At 43.1% G+C, this 25,270-nt stretch overlaps 1 protein-coding gene across 17 annotated transcripts in view; it reads left to right on the forward strand.

The window, feature by feature from the left end:
- ABI2 (abl interactor 2) overlaps positions 1–24,369 on the forward strand; it is a 105,124-nt gene extending 80,755 nt beyond the window's left edge. For 16 of the 17 annotated variants that reach the window (XM_048870482.2, XM_048870483.2, XM_048870484.2 and 13 more), the window contains 4 exons: positions 1,276–1,434; positions 8,489–8,575; positions 8,905–9,078; positions 21,014–24,369. In XM_048870482.2, the coding sequence (XP_048726439.1) occupies positions 1,276–1,434; positions 8,489–8,575; positions 8,905–9,078; positions 21,014–21,189 (596 nt within the window). In that variant the 3' untranslated portion in view covers positions 21,190–24,369. The remainder of the gene's footprint in view (positions 1–1,275; positions 1,435–8,488; positions 8,576–8,904; positions 9,079–21,013) is intronic. The other variant, XM_048870492.2, reaches the window with a different exon arrangement.
- Positions 24,370–25,270: the final 901 nt, after the last annotated feature.

Raw genomic sequence — 25,270 nt, forward strand, 5'->3', positions numbered from 1 at the left:
CACCAACCAGTGACTCCGCCCATTCTCCTCCTCCCCTAGGCTTCTGGATAGTTCTGGAACCTTCTTACTGTTTCCCAATAGGCATAACGAGAACCTTTGTGATCTCATCACTTCCCAGAGCTTAAAGCTTTCATTCTCAGTCTGAAATTTCCCCCCAACGTTTCTAATACATTAAAAAAAACTTTAAGCAAAGGCTTCATCAGTCAAAGTGACAGATTGAAAAAAAGGGAGAATGTCAGTGAGGAGGACAGAAATTCACTGGGTTGAGGTCTTTGGCGGGGGGTGGGGGTGGGGCAGGGACCCTGGAGGTTTTTACAACCATGAGTTTCACCTGTAATGTTGTGGAGGAGGAACCATGTAAACTGAAAACTGTCTAGTTTACCTTTGTGTCAATAGCATGCTTCAGAGCTTTAATTAGATGTAAATACATAGTAGCTTAACATTGTGGTTTATGACTGGTTCAAGTATGATGACAATGAGATTCAAGTCAAATTACTAGTCTTCTAGTTGTGACTTCTGGGGTGTAGTTTAAGGTAAGCACACATTATTTACTAGATGTCTGAATCAGTTTGATATAGAAATTGTGTGTTGCAATGTTAACATTGGCTGGAATAAAGCGGAGGTATTGAAGGGATTGAGTCAATTAAAATTTTTCTAATACATTGAAACATTGTGCTGGATTCCCTTTCCTCTTCCCGAGCTGTTTGTTCTTTTCCATTCTCCAAAAATGATCCTCCACACATTTCCTGAGAGCTGTGGCTGTGGCCTTTAGTCATAGAATATAACACATTTGTGATCCCTAGAGATGACTTCCAATTGAATTAGTGGGTACCTTGTGAGTGATTTGAACACTTGGCTAGCTAACAATGAAATGAAGCATCTCTACCTGATTTGTGAATGAAACTCTAGTTTAATTTGAAAAAGACCTTCATTCCTGAATTTACATTTATTATGAAGCATCATATAATATTACTAACTGGAAACAGTGTCCTCCAGTTTTAACATTTTAAAGCTAAAAGTTCCTCATTTTTGTATTTGCTTTTGCTGGTGGTGCTAAGTATAGCAGTTGAGTAAGCGTTATTTTTCCTTGTGTCAGTATTATCTGACATTCAGAGTTCAGCTGATCTGGCAACTGAACAAAATGCTCTTAAGATGCAGACTTACTGTTCCCTCCCCCCCTCCCAAATTCAATCCTTGGAGTAAGTCTTGAATATAGGCATAAAAAAGCCAGACTTCAATCTTCTCTCTGCTAATGCCTCTTTCTTTCTAACCCAGGTCACCCAGTTCAGTTCTACAGCATGAACAGACCTGCCTCCCGGCACACCCCCCCAACAATAGGGGGCTCTTTACCATACAGGCGCCCTCCTTCCATCACTTCACAAACGAGCCTTCAGAACCAGATGAATGGAGGGCCTTTTTATAGCCAGAACCCAGGTAAGAGGGTTACTTCAGTATATCCAATCCAAAACACCAGTGTGTTCATAACTTCAGAGTTGTGAAGTCTCTTTGATACTGCACTGTTTCCACAGTAGATTTTGTGTGCTGCTTTAGGTGATTTCTAATACAGTGTTGGTAGCCCTGGTAAGGCTATTGTCCACATATAAGGTGTTCAGTTCCCATTAATGCAAACAGCCTAGAATAGTTTATTTTTAATTGAAGCGAGTATAAAATAAAAGTGTCTGACTCGACAAAACAGTGTGGGGAGGCACTACACACAATCCCCTTTACACGGCTCATCCGGTGGATCTCATTCTTGGTCTGCAGTACCCCTGTTGTTCCAATCCTGGTTGAGGATTGAGTGTTTGGTCTTTCATGAACTATTCGAATCCTGGTTCCCAATTACTTCAGCCTGGAGAATTGTATGTTTCTCTCCTGAATAATGGTCAGTCTAGGAGGCAGGGCTTTCCTCTTGGAGTGTGTTTTATCAGGCATCTAGGGTCAGGATGCCATTGGTGCTAGACATGGCAGGTAGGAGGAGCTCTGCGACAGGAGTCAAGCTTCATATATGCTGGTGTTAGTCTAACTGGTGACCCTTCTCTAAAAGTAGGTGGTTTAATTCTTATCTGCTCAATTTTGAGACTTAACAAGAAGTGACATGTCCTGTATCTGAGTAGGAAAGTGCTGACCATTCATATAACCAGACCTCTTGCCCACATTTCTGATTAGAGAGGAAGGTGCTGTAACAATAATGGAGATGGGAAGATGTTTGGCTTCAGAACAGATTTTCCTTTATACAGAAGATGCAGAGAGATTCAGTAGGAATGTTTGAAGATTATTGATTTTCAAATTTCTTATACTTAAGCTAGATACGTGCAAGTGGTGCAGTGATGCTATTCTGCAGTTTTAAATTGTACACGTAACTTGGAATTATGGTCAGATTCCAGCATCTGGCCTCGGGGATTTGATCAAACTCAAACATATCATTTTATCTCCAGTTGCTAGCTAGCCTCCAAGAGGACGAGCTGGTGGGTGGGGGAGTGAAAACGCATGACTTAATTATACTAGCTACTTGAGTTATAGTATTTGTAATGTACATTTATACGCATGTTGAAAGGTGAAAAAAGATAGAGGGAGAAGGTAAAGGAAATAGTGTCAGATACAACTAAAAAGAAATGCCGTCTGAAGTAAAGAGGATTTTCAGTATATCCAGAGTGTTCTTGACCACTGTTCTGTATTTCTGTTTTTAATGAAACCTCCTTTGGAAGTTACCACTACTATATTGTAAAAGATGCCAGATATTCTGTAAATAAGTTATGTAACCATAATTCAGTCTGCTTACCCGAGAAGAAAGTAATGATTAAAAGGATTATTCACTTGAACTATAAATCACAAAGAAAATACTTCCATGGCAGGGACACTTGGCACAGCATAAATAAGGAGCTGCAGGAGAAGACGTTTTCTAAATCAATGTCCAGGCAGAATGTGGAATCTTAGTTGTATTCAGGGGGGTATTAAGGCAGGATCTGTGTATCTGGACTCCCAGGAAGGGAAGGGGTGCCTTTGGACTCGCCAAGTTAGAATCCATGAGTGGGGCATATGACAAGTGGTGGCTGTGGTTTCCCTTTGTAGAAGGAGGAAGCATTGGCAAGATGGGGGACCATAGCTGCTGCTTAGCCCTACTGTAGGGTGGGAGAAAGAACAGATCTTAAAGTTTGGGGAGACCAGTGGAGGGAGGAGGAGGAGGAGAGGATTTTTGGGGTGGGGAAGTGAAGGAAAGGCCTTTGGAGATTATTCAGGATAGAAGAAACGGGGATGTCAGAGCAGGTTCATCCCATTTCATGTGTGGCATTTTTTTTTCAAGGAAGCCAGTACTGTTTTTTTTCTCTCACATTGTGTGGATTTTGTGCAGGGGATATTGATGCATTCCCCCCCTCCCCCAGTGTATTTTTTATATGCTTTCGGCATGAATTTTTTTCTGGATAGCACTACTAAGGCTGTTTAACTTTTATGCTGCAGTGGTGAGGCTGTTTTTGGAAGGCTGTGGGGATGTAAGCATGTCTGTGTTTTATATAAATATGTCTAAAACTGGGTTCTGAAGAGCTACTACCAATTGCAAATTACTGACTGAGGATAAAGAGGATTTATGACTCTCCTTCATTGTGGGAAAGAAGGAGAATTGAGTAAAAGATGGCACCTGCATACAATCACTTCGCTCATCACAGAAATGCAACTGCTTCTGGGATGCAACACGAATGCTTAGTAATACTCAGTAATATTGCCCAGCAGTTATATTTAGTGAAGTATACCATGTCCAAATGCAACTAAAGGGGGGAATTCAGATAGAACAAAATTACCTGAGTTAGAGAATGTACTGAACGCTGGTATTAACATCCCTAGTCTTTTCATAGATTCCAAGGTCAGACAGGATCGGTGTGATTGTCACAGTTCAGGGAAACTGCACCTGTATTCCCCCTCTATGTCCAGTGAGGGCACCCACTCTTGACGCCAGGCTCCTCAGAAGAATCTATATGCCTGCCGATAAGCCTACCAGAGAACACCCCAACTCCAGCAAGGAATCTGGCAGTTGATGAGTTCTTCAGACGTCACAAAGGGATTTTTTTCTGTGGGCACAAGTTCAAAATAGCTGTTAGCTCAGAACAAGCCCCAGGTCCCCCATGTATCTCTGAGTCACTCCTGTGTACAGTTTGGGTCTTTGATCTGCAGAGACCCTGAATAAGTAATCAGCCAGATAATGGTTCCGTCCTCAGGGCGAAGTTTCAGAAGGTTGGATCTTTGCATAACCAGAGGTGGTGAGAACTCCACTTAACTTTGTTTGTCTGGTGCATTGTTGAAAATAGTCCTCTGAAGCACATAACACTTCTCAAGGTATACACTAACCACATCTTCCCCTAGAGAAGTGACATACAATCCCACAATAATACATACACTTTGCATTTTTAATACAGCAAACTCCTAAAATACTTAAACTTCATTGAATTAATTTTAATTTAATTCAGTAAGGTTTGTCCCGGATATAGCAGGAAATTGCCACATTTATCACAGTTTTCAGAGTAGCAGCCGTGTTAGTCTGTATCTGCAAAAAGAAAAGGAGTACACCTTAGAGACTAACAAATTTATTTGAGCATAAGCTTTCGTGAGCTACAGCTCATTTCATCGGATGCATCCGATGAAGTGAGCTGTAGCTCACGAAAGCTTATGCTCATATAAATTTGTTAGTCTGTAAGGTGCCACAAGATCCTTATCTATCACAATGATCATCTAGTCTGATATCCTGTATAACACAGGCCATAGAACTTCCCCACAATAATTCCTGGAGCATATTTTTTTAGAAAAACCTCTAATCTTGATTTTAAAAATGGTTAGTGATGGAGGATCCACTGTGACCTGGGTAAATTGTTCCAGTGATTAATTACCCTCACTGAAAAATGTACACCTTATTTTCAGTCTGAATTTTTCTAGCTTCAAGCCATTAGATCATGTTGTACCTTTCTCTGCTAGAGTGAGGAGTCCGCTATTAAATATTTGTTCCCCATTTGGTACTTTGACTCTAATCAAGTCACCCCTTAGATGAGATGAGCTCTTTGAGTCTGTCACTATAAGGCAGAAAGAAAAGGAGTACTTGTGGTACCTTAGAGACTAACAAATTTATTTGAGCATAAGCTTTCGTGAGCTACAGCTCACTTCATCAGATGCATTTGTTAGTCTTTTTCTTTTTGCGGCTACAGACTAACACGGCTGCTACTCTGAAACCTGTCACTATAAGGCAGGTTTTCTAATCCGTTAATCATTCTCATGGCTCATCCCTGAACCCATTGCAAGATTCTTCTTGAATTGTGATCACGAGAACAGAGGTCGCACCAGATCCATAGTAAATTAACCTCTCTACTCCTACTCGTGATACCCCTGTTTATGCATCCCAGGATCACATTAGCCCTTTTGGTCACAGCATCGTACTGGGAGCTTATGTTCAGCTGATTATCCACTTTGACCCCCAAATCTTTTTCAGAGTTATTTCTTCCTAGGAGAGAGCCCCCCATCCTGTAAGTATGGCCTACTTTGTTCCTAGATGTGTACATTTACATTTAACTGTACTAAAATGCATATTGTTTGCTTGCATCCAGTTTACCACACAGTCCAGATTGTTCTGTATTAATGACCTGTCCTCTTCAATATTTTAACTCCTCCCTCCCCAGTTTGCGTGTCATCTGCAAACTTTATCAGTGATGATTTTATGTTTTCTTCCAGGTAACTGATTAAAAAAGTTAAGTAGTGTAGGGTCAAAAACAGATTCCTGTAGGACCCCAATAGAAACAGGCCTGCTCAATGATTGTTGCCCATTTACAATTACATTTTGAGACCTATCAGTTAGCCAAGCTTTTAATCCATTTAATATGTGCCCTGTTAATTTTATATTCATTCTAGTTTTTAATAAAAATAGGCATGGGTACCAAGTCAAACATCTTACCAAAGGGTACGTGTATTACATCAACACTATTGTCTTTATCAATCAAAAACTTGTAATCTCATTAAAAACATTGTTAGTTTGGTAGGATCTGTTTTTCATAAACTCATGGTGTTTGGCATTAAGTGATTGCTTTCCTTTAAGTCTTCATTAGTTGAGTTCCTTATCAGTGATTCCATTATCTTGCCTTGAATCGATATCAGACCGACAGACCTATAATTACCTAGGTCATCCCATTTACCCTTTTAAAATACTGGCATAACGTTAGCTTTCTTTCAGTCTTCTGGAACTAGCCCAGTGTTCCAAGGCTTATTGAAAATCAGCATTTAATGGTTCAGCACGCTCCTTGGCCAGCTCTCTTAAAACTCTTGGGTGCAAGTTATCTGGGTGTGCTGATTTAAAAATATGTAACTTTAGTAGTTGCTGTTTAACATTCTTCTGAGATACTAGTGGAATGAACAGTGTTGTTATGATTAGACTACATCATCTGATTTTTTTCAAATAAAGAAAAGAAAGATTTATTGAAAATTTGGCTGCTTTTTGTGAAGTATGATTGATGATTCTATCATTTTTATGTGGTAGTGGACTAATACCATTGTTAGGATACTTTTTGTTCCTAATATACTTAAAACACCTACTCCTTATTGGCCACAGATTTCTCCTTGTGTCCCTTTGGTTCCCTTATCAAATTTATACAACTCCTAGCTTCTGATCCATATTTGTTACTATCAACTTTCTTCTGTTGTTCTCTCTCTCTATTTTTATAGCTGCCTTCGCTTCTCCCCTAAACCAGGTTGGTTTTTTAACCAATATGGTCATCTTTCTTGATTGTGGCTTTTTGGGCATCTACTAAAGTGTTCTTAAATGTCTCCCAGTTAGTATTCACATTTTTTTCTGATTAAATTCTTCCTCCTGGCTGATTTGGCTCATGATTGTTTTCAGCTTTCTGGCTCTTCTTAAAGGACCAAGTATATATTTTCCTGATTTAGAGTTTATTCTGTTCGGACATTATAAATGTGATCAAGTCATGATAACTTGTACCTAAGGTATCATTAAAGAGTTGCTGATCACAGAAACAAAAATTGTCTATCAAGACTAATCTTATGAAGTACAACAGGATCTCTACTGATCACAAATAGCCAAGGCCTCTGTTTGATATCTCCACTAAAAGATATTGTCTGATTATCCATAGCAACCCTTTCAAAATATCAACTAACCCATTTTAAATACTAGTTGCAAAAAAAAAAAAAAAAAAAAAAGTGTAGACGTTCTACATTAGAGTAATGCCAAGTTTCTTTACAAAATAAAATGAAAAATTCTCTTAGTACCATCCTACTTTTAAAACACCACTGTTTTGCACAGGTCATACATATACTCAGATATTTAGCCCTTTATTTTAATGAGAACTCTGTACTTACTTTTTAAAGGAAGTTAATGAGGGTGATTGAGAAATAATCTTAAATAATTAAATATATTTTTCCTCTGCCTTCAAACAAAACCATTTAAATTGTTCTCCCCCACCCCCTCTCAAATTTATATTTCCTGGACAGTTAATTCTCTTGAGGGAATTTTAAAGTGAGGCTCTAGACCCCTGAAAATAAAAGTTTATAAGAGAAGTACTGAAAGTTCCTTCATCTTCCACGTGTGTGCAGTTTCTCAAGGGTTTTCTCTCTCTTATTCACACCTAACACAAGTGAATTGCATGTTTCCTGAGGTCATTTGGGGTGTATCTAGATAAATCCCTTCTGGAGCTTGGGGTGAAGGTGAAACTGGGGGCGGGATGGGGGAGGAACTGGGGCTAGAGGCATGGCTGGCCTGGGTACAGAGAGGAAATGAGGGCGGAGCCAGGCTTGGGGCTATGTGTGGCTGGGTGGCAGTCCCTTCCTGCCCCCCATCTGGGCTGCCGCAGGCCCCACTGTGCCCCTCCCTCATTCCTCCGTGCCCTTCTAGGGGGGGTGCGGCCCACAGTTTGGGGATCATTGCGTTAGAGAGACAGACTGGGTGTAGTAATGTGTTTTGTTGGACCAACTTCGGTTGGTCAAAGAGACAAGCTTTCAAGCTTATGTAGAGATCTTCAGCTCTCTAAGCTTGAAAGCTTGTCTTTCACCAAGAAAACTTGGTCCTCACATACTTTGTCACTCTAATATCCTCAGACCAGCATGGTTACGTGAACACTGTCAACAAATCAATATTATGTTGTTGATCAAAAAGGAAAAGCTCTCTTGTATTTTGTTAGAGCTGTTCATAAAGTTTTATATTCTACTCCAATAAAAATAGAGTTTAAGAGAAGAAAGTATCTTCATGGTAGTTCGATGAAACAAGTTCTTAAACTGAGTTTTTGGTGTTATGTTAAGGAGCTGGTGTGGGAATTTTCAGATAGAGAGAACTAAAACTTGCTGCAAGTGATATTTATATTTCTTAAAGCTCTTTCTTTTGGATGTCATCCTTTTTGTCACACCTCCTTTGGCAGCTTGCTGTAGTGCCCTAATGATGGATATGCCTACTTTCCTGTTTGTCGCGGTTTTATTTCTAATTTATTTGTCTTTTTTTACTCCTTTGCTGCAGTATCCCTTGCTCCTCCTCCTCCTTCCATCCTACAGGTAACTCCACAGTTACCACTGATGGGATTTGTGGCCAGAGTTCAAGAAAATAGTAAGTTTGCTTCTTCCTTGTGCTATGATAGGGCATTGGGTATGGCCTTTGTTTCATGCGTGGAAAAACCTTAGCTGTACGTAGCTAGAATTCTGCTTTTTAATATTTTTCTTTGGTGAATTTCAAATAAAACAGGAAAAAAACAAACAAGATGAAAAATATTTGTCAAGGGAATCTGATCCTTTCGCCTCCCCATCTTAGTGTTCCTAAATTCTAGCGGTAGGTCCCCATGAAACTAGCTAGGAAGCTCTTGACTAGAGACCACTACTTTTAATCTGCTACCGTAGTTCTAGAGGGTGTTTCATGCTGATCTTGCTGCTTATTTTTAGTTTCAGATACTCCCCCTCCTCCTCCACCTGTAGATGAGCCAGTCTTTGATGAGTCCCCGCCTCCACCCCCACCCCCAGAAGATTATGAAGAGGAGGAGGCAGCTGTGGTGGAGTACAGTGATCCTTATGCTGAAGAGGACCCTCCATGGGCACCAAGGACCTATTTAGAAAAGGGTAGGGTTAAAGAGAGAGAGAGAGAGAGATGGTGGTATCGTCAGTTCTACAGTCTTTTGCTAAAACCCCTAACTTCAGAATTTACCTTTGTTAAATGAGAATCTTTCAATAGGTCTGTTGGTTGCTTTGGATAATTAAGCTTTTATATCATTAATCTGCAATTCCTAAAGAAGTCACTTTGTCACCTTCCCGTCAGTCCATATAGTTTGTGATTCTAGAGATTTGCTCTGGGTGCAGAATTGATCCCTTCAGTTGAATCACAATGGTTTTTTTTATTCAAACGAATTCTCTAGGATGCCACCGTGTGTCTAGTAATATGAGTCGTTGCTATGTAGGACAGGTTTCTTGCACATTGCTTCATTAACACAGTACTGGATATTAAGAGTATGCTACTGTGTGGTATCCCATCTGATTTCTCCCCTCTTCCCATTGTACTGGAGATGGTGCCTATAAAGTACATTCTGCAAGGTTACCAGGAACATAGGACAGGGAATGGACTTCCTGGGCCATTAAGTCCAGTCCCCTGCTTTCATGGGCAACCCATCATATAATCCTGTTCATAAATTTATCAACCTCATTCTTAAAACTAGGTTTAGGTTGCCCATCCCCACTACTCCCATTGGAAGGCTTTTCCAGAGAGTCGCTTCACATAGTTAGAAACCTTCTTCTAATTTGCAGCCTGAATTTATTCATGGCCAATTATATTTATTTGGTTTTGTTACCAACATAGTCCTCTAGCTTAAATAGCTTTTCTTCCTCATTCTTGCCACTTGATGTGTTTGTGCTTGAGTCACAGTAATGATGCTATACTTAAGACTGCAGTTGGCTTTCTATTATAACTCCAGTTTTAATCTCTCCTTGATCTCTTAAAAAAAGAGACCTGTCTGAAATTTTGCATGTTACTTTGAGAGAGACATGTTTAGGAAAAGTTTCAGTTTTAAGCATAATATGTTTGAGAAGTGAGACTTTGGAAGGCAAGTACCAGGCAAGCTCCTTGTTCCCCATAGCTGGCATTAGCCTTATACCCAGACTTAGAAGTCTGTCCAGATCAAGACCTTTCAAGCTATGCTGGCTTTGTCAGAGAGGTCACCTTCCTTGAGGTAGTTTCTGTATTTTCCCTCAAGCAGTATGCAACCCCCACTCTCCTCAGGACTGCTGGATTTCGTGAACCTTTAGAAAGCAGTGCCCCTCTCTCAGCAACAGATGTTCAGACATGAGGTTGTAAAAGGGCTGCCTGGTGCCAACCACACCAGTTCATTCCATTCTGTGGTTAGCTGTGTGTGTAGGAACTTTCTCTTGATGGCTGCAGGGATTTATGGGGATTTTATCCAAATCTCCCCTAAGGGTGGTTAGATGGTAGTAAAGTTAGTAAGTGTTAGACAGCTTGTGGCAGTTGCACACTTGGTTTTTGTCTGCACCATGGACATTGGTATTGGCTGGCCAGACCTCCAGAGACAAGGGCAGATTTTAGTAGTCTGTGCACATTCTACTTGTTGGCTTTGTCTGCAGGATCCAGCTAAGTGTGAAAAAGCTTAGCTCTTTCCTCTCCGACGCTTTTGGGAAGATATCTGTTCCCACGGTTCCTCGTGCAGTGTGTGGCACTGCTGTGGTGACAGCACTGACCTGGCCTTACATTAGAATGTCCACGTTAAGTGATTTTGGCATGCTGATGACACACATCAGAAAGGTAATGGTGACTTTCAAAAGCTTATCTCTCTGCCAAACTTAAATGGGAATTCATGGGGCAAAAAAGAGGCCATTCCCTGCCCCCAGTGTTTTGTCCTTGACAGAGTTTGAAGGCCTCCTGAAAGCGATGAAGTTAGAGCTGCTCACAAAAATAGTTTTAAGAATCTCAGAACGAAAAGTGAGTGTGTGCGCGTGTGTGTGTGTAAAGCTTAAATTCCATCTTGACCGGGTACCTTTTTGGGGAATTAGTTACACTAAATTTCTTTCACAGGCTAAAAACATGGTTAATATAGAGTAGGGTAATGTCACCACAGTGCACAGAAAAACGAAAATTTCTGTTACTGCCACTGAAAACTTTTTGTTGAGAAATCCTGGTTCCAGTTGCGAAGCAGGGCAGTGTGCCTATAAATAAATAAAGAATGATATAAAATGTAGCACAGCAAGACTTTCCAACTGTGGGTAGTGAATGTTCGACACTCCAACAACATTCACGCTTAGGGTTGCCAACTTTCTACTCGCACAAAACGGAACACCCTGGCCCCGCCCCCTACCCCACTCCTCTGAGGTCCAACCACTGCCCTGCCCCTTCTCAGAGGCCTCACCTACCCCCCCTCCCCCCCGCTCATTTCATCCCAATTTCACTCACTCATTTTTACTGGGCTGGGGCAGGGGTTTGGGGTGCGAGGTGTGTGTGTGAGGGCTGTGGCTGGGGGTGCAGGCTCTTGGGTGGGGCTGGGTGATGGGGATGATGAGTTTAGGGTGCAGGAAGGTGCTGTGGGCTGGGACTGAGGGGTTCGGAGTGCAGGAGGGGGATCAGGGCTGAGGCAGGGGGTTGGGGTGCAGGAGGGGCTCAGAGGTACAGACTCCGGCCAGCACTTACCTCAAACCGCTCCCGGAAGCAGCAGCATGTCCTCTCTCCTGTTCCTATGCAGAGGTACGGCCAGGCAGCTCTGCATGCTGCTCTGTCTGCAGGCTCTGACCCCGCAGCTCCCATTGGTCACGGTTCCTGGCCAATGGGAGCTGCAGATCTGATGCTTGCAGCAGGGGGCAGCGCACTGAGCCCCCTGGCTTTCTCCGATGCATTGGAGCCAGTGGGGGAACATGCTGCTGCTTCTGGGAGCCACGCAGAGCCACGGCAGGCAGGGAGCCTGCCTTGTTGCGCTGTGCTGCTGACAGGACTTTTAATGGCCTGGTCAGCAATGCTCACTGGAGCCCCCAGAGTCTCTTTTTGACCGGGTGTTCTGGTCAAAAACCGGACGCCTGGCAACCCTAGTCACACTGCACCAAGAGAGAAAATTCATCCATGCAAGAAAAGTACTTTATTTTTATTTATTTAAAAAAAAATTGAAAGTAGCTGGGGAAGAAATGAAGATTGTGAAGAAGCAACCTCTGCCAGTCCCAGCAGACTCCAAAACTGTTGTCTCTTTTCCTACCTAACTGCCATAAGTGTGTGGTTCACGAAACACCCAGACTTCACCGGCAGGCTGAAACAACTTGTCAGACAAAATGTCTGACTTGCAGGATATTTGCATGCATTGCTACACTTAGTGACCTTTCCATGGATCTGATTGACATCGTTCTATCGATGCACACAGACTCTTTTGTTTGATAAACATTGCTTCAGCTTATTTGTGTCAAGGAGGCTTATTTCCATGAGGGAGGGCAGGAAAAAAAGCCACTGACACATAGCATGACTGTCACAGTGGAGTGTCTGGAATGGGCATGCCGATTACTGACCTTGGTGCACCTGACACGGAGTGATCAGCTTTTTCTGGGAGGTTAAATCTCTCCATTGCACTTCCTTCTGTGAGAATAGGCGGCATGTTTTCTTCAGACTAGGACCAGGACAGGTCACTTCTGTAAATCTTTACCCTTGTTGATCAGATTAATTGTTCACAAACATTTGCTTCTTGCTTTGTACCCTGGGTAGTATTGAGGGCACTCAGCATTCGCTCTGTTTTTGTTGCTTGCGGACACTGCTTATTCTGCGAGGCATTTTCTGTTGGGTGAAGCTTACTGCACTGTTAGCGTGTTCATAAGAAACAGTAAGTCCCAAATATTTCATGAGGAGAACTTTCCACATGTGAGACTTCTCACTCTTTTGGCTGTTGTTGTATTTCCTAACTCCAAATACACTTGTAGAGAGCAATCTTCACTCAAGTTCTGGTAGCCTTGTCACCTGGACCTCAGGAAAACTTTGCTGGTCTTTAATCGAATAAAGGAGAATGCCACTGTTTGTTGTGTTACTAATGCAGGGTTTTAAAGAAGTGTGACATAGTTGCTAGTTAGAGTAGGACGTAAGGTTCAAAGCTGGTGGGCCAGCTGATGTTGAAGTGCAGTTTATGGACACAAACTGCTGTGCATTATATCTGCTTAGTCTTTGAGCAAAGACTGTTTTGTTTTTTTTCCCTCTGATTACTTCCGTTAGCTGTTGTGGCTGTTCAGTACTATGGGAAAGTGAACTAGATTCTGTTCTGCCTCAGCAGAATTAATTGCATTCCGGTTGGAGGGCAAATATTTGCCCTCAGTTCCATTTGGGCAACCCCATTGTGTTCAGCCTGGTTGGCCAGGTTTAACTGGAGGCACTCACTGAATCTTTTTGCGATGGATAAACCCAAATAACTTTCATATCTCAGGGTGAATTTGCAGTGCCAACTCTTAGGGGAGGAAAAACGTCTTATGTATGAATTGAGCAAATTTCGATAGGAAAGTCAGAACCCTAATGAACATGACTCCCCATGAAGCCATTTTAGTCATTTTATTTTGGGAAATTTGGGCATGAAGTAGTTAAATATTTTAGAAGGTGAACGGTTCTTGGATGAAGGACTGATATTCTCAGATTAAAGGAACCATGTAGGTAGGACTAGACCAGGGGTCGGCAACCTATGGCACGCGAGCTGATTTTTAATGGCACACTGCTGCCTGCCGGGTCCCAGCCACCGGACCCAGGCCAGGACCCCGGCAGGCAGCAGCTTGCCATTAAAAAATCCTGCCCGCCCTGGCCCGCTCTTCTCCACCCCCCTCCCACGGGGGCAGGGTGAAGAAGCTTGGTCCTGCTGGCTGCTGCTGCAGGGCAGGCAAGCTCCCCCTCCCTCACCTCTTCCCCCAGCGTGGTGGGTTCCTGCCCCTCCTCTCCCTCCCTGCCGCTGATCAGCTGATCGCCCTTGCGTGGGAGGGGGAGAAGTGGAGCCACAGCGCGCGTGTGCTGCTCTGGGGAGGAGGCGGAGGAGAGGTGGGGACGGGGCCTTGGGGAAGGGGGGTGGAATGGCTTCATGGAGCACGACCCCAGCCCTCTGTCCTGACCCCTGCACCCCCCTCACACCACCCCCAGCCCTGACTCCAGCCCCCCCCACATACCCAGCCCCCCCCCCCCTCCATGCCCTGACTCTTGCACACCCCACATTCCCACCCTCATCCTGAGCACCAAACGGGAGCTCCTGCACCCTCCACAGATTCCCTCCTGCACCCCTTGCACCAACTGAGAGCTGCCCAGGTAAGCACTCCACACCCAAATCTCCTGCCCCAACCCTGAGCCCCCTCCCTCATTCTAGCTCCTGGCCAGACCCTACATCCCAACCCCTAGCCTGCTCCTTCACCCCCAGCCCTGTGCTCAGTGCATTCCCACCCTCAGCTCAGTGCAGAGAGAGAGGAAGAGAATGGACTAGAACCAGGGAGAAGATAGGTACCCACTCTATGTGGGCAGGGCTGGGATCCCAGACCGGCAGCGGGCTGAGCGGGGCCGATAGCCGGAACCCTGGCTGGCAGAAGCCGGCGGACGGAACCCCAAACCAGCAGCGGGCTGAGCCACTCGGGAGTCCCGGCTGCTGGCCCCACTCAGCCTGCTGCCAGTCTGGGGTTATGGCTGCTGGCCCCTTCCCAGCCAGGGTCCCGGCCCACAGGCCCCACTCAGCCCACTGCCGGCCTAGGTGAACGGAACCCCAGGCCGGCAGCGGGCTGAGCAGGCCCGTAGCATAAGATCAGCCTTTTAAATTAATTTTAAATGAAGCTTCTTAAACATTTTGAAAACCTTGTTTACTTTAAATACGACAATAGTTTAGTTATATAAGATAGACTTATAGAGAGAGACCTTCTAAAAAATGTTAACATGTAGTATTGGCACGCGAAACCTTAAATTAAAGTGAATAAATGGAGACTCAGCACAGCACTTCTGAAAGGTTGCCGACCCCTGGACTAGACAGACAAAGGCTAAAGAAGTCAAGTGGGTAAACCTATGATGGCAGGAAGATGACTATACATCAGCCTTCAGAGTGACTCTTCCAAATCTCTTCTGAAAGGTAATGTCAGGATTATGCACATTCCCATATGGAACAAGGTAAAGGGGGAACTGCTGGTTTGTAAACGATTTCCATTGTGAAAGGAATTTCTGATTCTTCCCTCCTCCCACCCCGTTAGCTTTTGCAGAAACCCAAGGCAGGTTCCTTTTGCTTCACAATGGCAGTACCTAGGCGAGTCCTCTAGCACTTATTCTCAGATGCCACGGTAGGGGTAGGGGTAGAGTTTCATTCTGATCTGATCAAGGATCTTTTCGGGGATTCCTAACCCCCTCTTCCCACAGAATGATTTTGTTGGGCAAGTTTTTACAGAGTTACAACAACCTTTACACAGTATCCTCAGTCTGTGAATGGAGTACGAGGGGTTAAGGGAGGAGAATTGGAGACTCTATAACTGACTCTTCTAGCTCTGAATGACCGGTGTGGGGGAGATTGAGTTTTGAAGCCTACCTAGTTTTGAACAGACAAATATGTAAAAGGTGGCTCCGGTTCGTTAGTAAAGGAAGTTTGGTGCTCTTTGGAAAGAGGAGATCTGAGAGAAAATCAATAGTGCAAATTCCTTGTGGGTTGAGGCTGTAGATGAGATGGTCATAGGAGTATGTTTTAGACCACTGAACCAGCCAAAATAACTAAGCTCTGAAATGACTGTAAAGGTGTATCTGATATGGAGAGTTGAGGAGTGCCCAAAGGGGCAAAAAATTGGTAATGTCCGCCAATTATCTGCTAAAGGAGTACCAAATATTGTTATATAAAAGTCCCACAGAAAACGCAGGATTCCAACCTCAAACCTATCCATATATTACCTGATTGTCTGATGAGGAAATATAATGCAGCCAGTCCTCTTCTCCTGGCCCACCCACACTGCTGAAAGGAATTATATCGTTCTGCTGTGTCTCCCCCCTCAAGCTTTAACGGCCAGAATTGTACCCTTACCAGCACAGCGGGGCCCAGTAACCTCACTAGGCCTCAGGTGATGGCTGTTACCTAATAAGTTCAGGACAGCCCTTCACCTGCCAGCACGTGTACCCAGGTTTTAGGCTAAGCAGCCCATCAGACATCAGGATGCTTCACATGGCAGTCTTGGATGTACAGTCTTAGCTTCTTGGGGCAGGGCGGAGAAAGCAGTTGAGTGCTGAAATGAAAAATATGAGTGGTCACACAGCAAAGTCATACAGTCAGCATTCAGTAGACACAGTGGTCTGTTTCTTGTGTTTTGAGCGATTTCTGGTTCCAATGGTGTTCCCCATTTTAAGTATAAGAAATGTGTCTCAAACCAGTAGAATCTTTCAAAATGGTATAAATGTTAAGTGCAACCCCTGCACTATTCATAAAGCGAGCTTTCTACCTGTGAAATAAACCCCACAAACCAAACTCCCCAGAAATGAGTAACCATTCTGTTTAGCTAGGGAGTTTTTCTCCCACTTTACTAAGGGAAAGGGAAGTCTTGATTCATCATTATTTCAGCCCTTAAGTACCTAATAGTTCCTTTCACATGAAAAACTTCTACTTGTCATAATTGTGTCCTCATTCCCCTGCTTCTTGCTTGGAGGCTTTGGGAACAAGTGGGGAATCTGGAGTTTGGGATGTGTGAAATGCTTATAAGGAGTAATGCATGTGTACCTTGGATTGCAGTCAGTGGAGGAAAAGAGGCTGAGGTTGGATTTTGGGGGTCTGGTAACAAAAGCGTCTTCGATCAAATTGTTTAAAACTTTTACAGTTCTTCACCGAAAGCTACTGATATCTCATTAAGTGTATAAGAGGTGCCATAGAAGTGGTTTTGTCATGTATCAGCAGTTTTCATGCTATAATGCGCCAGATCCTGTTGAAGAATTACTGTGGATCACACCAATGTGTTGTACTACATATTTATTAGAGGATATACATAATATATATGAAGTTTATTCCATTAAAATTTTGTTTTAAACATGTTAACATTCATGGGCCATAACAGATGTCTAAATTTTTAATGGTACAGTTACTGCATTAACAAGACACCAGTGTTTTATCTATCCTTTATATCTTGTGTTGATAAAAAAAGAATAATCTTGACACTACAAAATGTAGCATTAGCTGTTTTTTGGGGGGGAAAACTGTATTCATACTGAAAGTGTCTCTGTCCAGAAGAAAATACTTTAAATTTGAAACAAGAATGCTTCTCAAGAGACAAGATCCTGCTTCAGTCCCCATCTCTGACTTTTATGGGCCTGTGAATGAGAACATCTGAAAGCAGCAAGGTAATTGTAAATGTCCCAGCAGGCAATAAGTGTGCTGATTTCAGATTCACAAGGTAAATGATGTTGGGGGAGGAAGGGATTTATATTGGATCTATAAAATAGAAGAGGATGGGGGGTGGGAAATGAACTCCCTGGTGTTAGTGCAGGGTCCCTGCCAAAATCTAATTCAGATCCTGTCTCTTGGCACCAAATGACTAAGGGATTGTGTTAAGAAACAAACAAAAGAACTTGACGAAATGAAAATAACAAGGGAAATTGAGGTTCTTCCAATGTATGATGAGCAAACAGCTAAACAATAGCTCAGTGGGATAAGAGAAACTCAAGGAGATTTTGAAGGCAAGGGTGGATACCACTGTGAATATGAATAATTTGGTCGCTGTACAAAAACAACCTCTAGATATTTTACTACATTTTACTGGATTTGGGAGAGGAGGGAAGTGCTTGAAATTCCTTTTCTAACATGTCAGGGCAAACGAGCTCTAAAGCCAAAGTTCTACATTGAAGGGGACTTTCATACTAGAGGAACTTATGCATTTATCTTGCTGTGAACGAACAAAGCTTTATCTGCTGCAAAATAATTATTTCCATGGCAATGGCTTGTGCTCTTATAAACAGAATTGTCTGTGCTACATGATCAAGAGAAGAAAAAACTGTTTTTTTTGACAGACAAGGTGGACATTCAGTTATCCCCAACAAATTAGCAGTGACAATGCCAAAGATTTTGTGTAGCTTTTTTGTATGTCTAACCTTTAACTTGATAGGAAAGAACTTCTGAGAGACCAAGTGACTGTAGCAGAATTTGAGGATGTAGAAGTAGGAAAGCTGTTGGGAAGTGCGATGGATATAGGCTGTGGCTGCTCTAAAGTGTGTGGTTCTGCTCTGAAAAGTGACTAGAAATGGCACCTTGGGGTTCTGTGTCTAATAGTGCACAGCAACACTATACAGTAGTTTGGGGTAGGAAGTGGATACCAGATCCAGTTTAAACCGCTTGGTGCAGTTATTCTGGGGTTGTTAAATTTGAGCAGGGCACCGTATGATTTTAATAACCATTGGCAGTCAGAACTTCAGTTTTTTCTCTTCCAAAAGGCCATCCTGTGAGCACCACAGTGCCTCACCTAATCCCCAGGGTGGGGCCCATGCTAAGGAAGATTCTTAACCAAACAAAGCAGATGGTAGGAATAGATATTTAGAGGGGAGAAATCTTCTTCCATGCCATGTAGGAAGGGAATCTGGTCTTACCCTCGCATTTCACTTCCAGAATTCCAGGGTCTGGGAGCAAATCTTGGATAGGTTTGTGGTCAGTTTGTTATAATCCATCAGAAGATTTCTGTCAAACCAAATATAGTTGTTTAAAAACTATGCAAAAATCATCAGCTAGAAAAACCAAATTATTACAACCCAGTGGATAACTGTATTTTTAATCTTTGCATTGAAGTGTGTTCAGCTACACCTGAAAATAAGACCTGCCTAAGTCTTGTTAGAGGGAAGGTTGCCACCTGTTGAATCCCTGATACTACTACTTCAGCATCTGGAGCTCTCACTGAAATGCTGGCCCTGACTCCGTATAATTTAGGAACTCTGCCCAGATCACAGCTTGAAGTGGTTTGACTGCAGACAGAAGGATTAAGCGTTCTTTGAGAATGAGGAAAAGGTCCCAGTGCGAAAGTAATTCACAGAAGGAACAGATTACAAGGAGAGATCTATAATGCAGATTAAATTTTTTCTTTATATAAAAAAAGTCATTTTATAAGAGACTCAAGCAGCCAGACTTGCATTATTTCCTCATGGAATGATGAGGAAATGTACGTTAGTAAACTAGAAACGCTGAATATTTTCCAAATTATCAGAAGGGAATGGTGCAAACTGGCACATGAGAAAGTAGGGAATCAGAAAGTACCATCTAAACAGATCATAGTATCATAGAATATCAGGGTTGGAAGGGACGTTAGGAGGTCATCTAGTCCAACCCCCTGCTCAAAGCAGGACCAATCCCCAATTAAATCATCCAATTAAATGGGTTATTGGTTCTCAGTTAAGACATTTTTCTCTTAAACTTAAACTTGTTCTCCTGACTATTAGATAGGGCAGGAACATTTTTGTTAAGAGAAAAACACCTTAAAATTAGGATCAACAGATTCACCAGGAGCTTTAATGTATTTTTAAATAGGAATTTGGGAGGATTGTATCACACAAACCAGAATATCCTGATTAAATAAAAATGGTTTTCAATGCTAAATTTCCAAGATCAAAAACAAATACAATAAACATTTATTCATTTCACCATTCATGTTTTATTCCCTTAGAATGGTACATCAAAAACTGGTAAGAATGCATTAATTTACAAATAGAGGAATGTAAAGAAGAGCCTATAATGCATGCTTTTTTAATGCACTTTGTACAAATGAAATAATTGTACAGGTCAATATTGAACACATTAACACTCTTTACAAGGTAGCTATTTTGACTCTCATTGGACTGTGGTTATGAATTCTGCTGGTCATCCTGAAAAAGCCAGTGCCGATAGCAAACATTTGTCCTGAACTTCTCTGTGACTTCCTTCAATGAAAAGCTTCATCTTCTGTTTGCAAAATCATCATGAATTTTGCAGTACTTCAGGACACTTGACTCCTGAACTCATGCTGTTCATTATTTCTCCCTGGATTTTAGTCAGATAACTTCTGTTAATTCGCTAGCATAAAGAATCAGGATATCTGTGCAACATGCATTTTGTTTCAAGGCCAGTGCCAGGTGTGCCAGTGGCATCTGCTTAAAGTGATGATTGATGCAATTTGCTAAAGCAGTATTCAGATTTTGGCCTGGATAACTTGCTTTCTGGTGCTCATTGTCATAGGAATTAGAGATGGAAAAAATCTATTGGGTCACCCTCTCTCTTTCCAATACAGGAAAGTCCCTTGCTTAATATTTCCCAGTGGTTTGACCAGAGTGATTTGGCTTCCATCACTTCCCTAAGAAAACTATTCCACAGCTTAATCTTTCAACAAGTTTTTCTAATATCTAGCCTACGTTTTCCTTTAAAGGGTCATCTGATTAAGATTTACTTCAGCAGACCCCCCACGCTTTGGATAATTTATCCTGGCACTCTGAGTCCCAGAGCTGGGGCTGCACATGTGCATTCACAGACTGTGGGATATTTGGGATTGAGGTTCCATGGAAACCCAGAGCTCCTACTTCCCCTAAGTTCTTTTCCTACTACAGTTGAGAATTGCTCCCGGAATCATTTCCCCTTCCTGACTCCATTACAGTGCTCTTTGTTCCTTTTCCCAGCCTGTGTTTGGACAGGTAATTAGTTTGCATTTTACTGATCTATAAAAATTGGCATTAGTAGCTTTGCATCGTGTCTGCACCAGTGTGGAGCCAAACCAAACTTTATCTAATTCTACTGTGTTTATCCATCGTGTGATGGATCTGGAAGATCAGCATTCAAGAAAGCATTGAGTTTTTATATAAATGATGAGAACAGGCAGACTTTAATCAATAAGGATTAGAAAAGAAGCCCAGCATCAGTTGGGAAGTTTGGAAGGGATTTGGGGCGGAGCAAATTCCGGGATACCTCAGACGAGTGGGTGAAGTAGAGTTTTGGCAGGTTGCTTTAAACACAAGAGTGCGACACACTGTGGCCGTTGTAGTTGCATTTTCTCCTTCTCCCACTAGTACCTTCCCTTATTCAATGTTTATTTTTTCTCTCTCTCCTCCCTTTCCTAGTCGTGGCGATTTATGACTACACAAAAGACAAGGAGGACGAGCTCTCATTTCAGGAAGGTGCCATCATTTACGTCATTAAGAAGAACGATGATGGGTGGTATGAGGGTGTCATGAATGGAGTGACGGGGCTCTTCCCAGGGAACTATGTGGAATCCATCATGCACTACTCTGAGTGAAGACCACAGGGTGCAGAGCTGCACCTTGCTCCACAGGAACTGTCAGGGCACCTCAGCTCTCCACCAGCCCCTAGGGGCCCACCCAAGTGAACTGAATGAAGGATAATTGTAACACAACCACTCTTGTTTTTTGCTTTTCTCATTATACAATAGCGATTTGAGTTGTTTGAACAAATGGCTCTTCCAGCTGCCAGCAGTGGCTGTACCTGACGTTGACTAAGCCGACCTGTTCGGATGTAGGTAGTGGAGATGTAACGAACTTGTGGAGTAGCTGATACTTGACTAAAATTCAGACTGATTCAAGCGTGATCTGGGATCTTTCTCAGGAATACTGTATGGCCCTGTGATATTACCTCTGGCACCGGACATCCTGGATGCCAGTGCAAAGGGGTTAATGTAACTGGCTAGTGGAAATCCCTCACTTTTTCTACACTCACATGCAGCTGGAAGGACACGTGTGTGCTATCTAATATTTGGATTCCTACACAAAGCAGTTCCTGTATCTGACTTCCAGATGGTTCGTTACATCTTTAACATAAACAGGTCTGCAACTGCACGTGTAGACTGATGTGGGGGCTCACAGAGCTGGCTTGGGTTCACTTACCTTTCAGTTTAGATAATTAAGATGGATGCAGCCCAGAAGACCTCACCATTGTGTAATCTTAGTCTTTTGACTGCCCCACGTTAGATCTGTGTTATGCACTGGTGTAGAAAGTGATCCCCATTGGCATAAGCTCCCAGCCTGCTGGGGCGGAGGGGTTAAGCTGAACACAAGTGCATTTTGTGGTGAGGGGGAAGTTAAGTTTATAGGTTCCTTGGGCGTCTGAGACTAACTCTAGGAGTTAAGGTTTGAATCTATTCGTGCGTCCTTGCACGAGACAGATAATTCATCCTAAATATCAGTATTATGCACAGTGTAATTTTTAAAAAACCCAATCAGGTCTGGTAAATTGGCTCTTTTGTACTTTGGTTCCAGATCTGAGTATATGCTGTGACCGCCTTGTGCAGAGGCAGGACAAAGAGCAGTTGTCGTCTTCAGGTCTATTACCAAAATCTCCTCTCAGTGGAAGTAAAAAGGGTGGCCACAGGTGTTGGTTTTCCATGGAAAGCTATGCACAAACTGGTCATTATTTTAGCTCTTTTCCCTGCCCCTCCCAGTGTTTATAAAATAGTAAATACCTTTCATAGCTATACCTAGCCAGGTGTGAATCACACACACACTGTAAAGGTTTCATGTACACTTGTAGGTTGCTTTTTAATACGGTCTCAGATGAAAATGCCATCACTTGAGTTGGCTTCACAGATCAGTGTAAAGAACTGTGAATGGTCATCTGTGCCAGTTTAGGAAGAACTTCAAAGAAAAGAGGAATGTTAACGTAATTCATTAACACAGCAAACTGATTGACCTGCTGTTATAGTCCACCTTCTGGAGGAGGGCAGCCCATGTACATGTCATCTAATCTCCCGTAATAGGGAGGTACCGAGCAAGGTTTCTTCCTGAACTATTTTCATTTGAGCCAAGGTGAAATTCCAGCCAGTACCAACAGTACCTTATTCAAGTCTAGATAATGCTGCAGCTGTCTGCTAAGGCATGTGTGTACAATGGAATATTGCAGGGAGAGTAGTGGAGATAACTAACTGGAGGCTGGTTTTCCTTCCTTCTTAGTAAAAATGTGTACAGTCAAGCCAGTCTCATAACTCAGTAGCTTGTGCAATATCTTGCCAGAGATGTGCATTTCGAGCAAGCGGGGACACTTGGGCTAGATGGGACCTTTGCTAAACTGATGCGTCAATCTGAGGGGGCAGAAAAGGGAAAGGAATGGACAACTTGTGCCATTCCTCCTTATACTCTGGATATGAAGTCTCCTTGGAGCTTTTCTGCCTCCCAGTACTCATTCTTAGCTGGCACTGGAGCCTAAATGCTGTCATGTCCTTGTCAGGAAGCTTCTCCACTCAATTACCCCTTCTAGCTGTGTGCTGCAAAAATAGTTCCACTGAGCCGCACCTTTCAAGCCCTGCCACACTGCAGTCTGCCAGGGCTCATCTCATTGCTGCCCTTCTGGAAGGTGGCAATTGCTTGAATGCTTGAATTAGGTGACACTGACTCCCCCCAAAAAATCCCTTTTGGGTTTTTTTGTCTCCTAGTAGCAAAATGGCTGAAAACAGACATTGCCCAGTGTCGTTGTAGGAGTGTCTGGGTGAGACAAAGCTAGGCAGTTACCCTACACCACACTTAGGCTACTGTTAGTTTCTAAGGCTTGGCTACACAGGAAGTTGTTATGAAATGAGGTAGGATGTGAATTTAAAGTACAAGAGCTATTCTGGGCCATTTTGTCATGTAGACGAGTCCCAAGGGCATGTCTGCACTGCAAGTACTGGGGGAACCCACCTGCTCACAACATGGCTAAAGCACAGCTGCATTGTGTAGTGTAAATGGGGACCCCACCCACTCCTCAGAGTGCTCACTGGGATGGGCACATGGTTAGGGTCCCACCTACTCTACAGACCAGATGTGCTTTTTCTGAGTCATCGACATCGATTTGTAAGTGGTGCCCCGATCTGGATATGCTTGTGCTACAGACTGGGCACAGAATCAATATTCCTTAAACTAGCTGTTTCCATTGGAAAGATGTCTGGTGTGGTGAGCTCACAAAGCAGAGGATTTGTAGAGTCCAGCGGGTCCTGAGCCCTCGCCAGCAGACAAGATGGGCTTGTGTTTTGTTTGTTCCCTCCTGACAACATGACACTTATGAGGTGGTTCATCCTGCACAGCCTCTGTGGAGGGAGTTTCTGGGTCACCTCCTGCTGGTTTGATGCTTTTTTATGCAGTACTAATGTTGTAAAAAACACTTGTTGGGTTTTATGCATATTTTTTATTTTGTACAGTTTTGAATTCTGTAGATTGTCCAGGGATGATGCTATGTAATGAGCATAGACCAGGCCCAAAGTAATCGGATTTTGTATGTACTGTTACATAGACTGCATGCTATTAACGTCAGTGAGGGTTGTGTTTCCAGTTCTATCATTTGTAATCCCTCCCCCCCATTTCATTTTCCCCTTTTATTTAAATAGTTACTTCAAAAAGGGGTGGGGGCTTGGGCAATAGGCTATTCAAATAGAGGCAGAACTTCTTTGCATGGAGTCCTGTCAAAGCTGAAATGAAGGTGTTAAGAATTACAAGCTGCTGGTCATTCAGTGTTTTTCTCTCTGCAGGGGGTGGGGGGGTGGGTAGGAGAAAAGGACACAGCAGAATAGTCCAAAGCAAGCCTTAGGCTCAAAATACTAATACAACCCACTGCTTTTTTCAATCCACAAAAAGTAGGGGGAGGGGGGGAGAGCTAGTCCACCATGGCCTCTGGAGCTCTTGTTAGAGGGTTAGTTGGGATGGGAATAGCCCTTGCTGAAGAAATGATGCTGTGCAAGTATTTCAAAAATGTTACTTTATTAAGAAGTTTTGGTTTCCTGGAAAAGAACGAAATACATCCTGGTCCTAGCACAAAGCTACACTACAAAGAGGGGTCTCACCTGTATTACAGCCAGCCGGGGGAGGGTGCTGGCTTTGAGTCCTGTTTCTCTCACTGATGCTCACAGAGGGGGAGTGTACAAGAAATTCAGCAACTGGTTCCCAAGTCCTCAGATATGGCCGTCTATAAGTTGTGCTTCTCCATGCACTGCCCTAAGGGGCCTGCTGTTCAGAGGCAGGCGTACAAAAGAGCTAGTTTGTGGTGGAAGCTTTGCTGTTGTCTCAGTAAAGCACTATAGGGGAGATAATTCCCTGTGATATTTCACAATGTCATTTTCAGGGACTGGGGGGGAGGAGCGATTTGCTAACAGGTGCCTCTGCACATTGAGGAGAATTACAAAGTATGAATCTTCACCAGCAGGAGATTACAACTACTCCAAACCAAACCCCCCCCCCCCCCCTTGGGCAGTGGAAAGAGCAAATGATTTAGGAGGTTCTCAAAGGATCAAGTTGCTAGTGGACCCCGTGGAGGTCTCCAAGCAGTTGAAGAATGGAGTGGGTTAGAAGGCTAGCGCCTGCCTTCAATGCAGATTTGTCTCCCTTCACTCTAGGTGAAGT

The sequence above is a fragment of the Caretta caretta genome, chromosome 11 (genome assembly GCF_965140235.1).
Source record: "Caretta caretta isolate rCarCar2 chromosome 11, rCarCar1.hap1, whole genome shotgun sequence".
Lineage (NCBI taxonomy): Eukaryota > Metazoa > Chordata > Testudines > Cheloniidae > Caretta > Caretta caretta.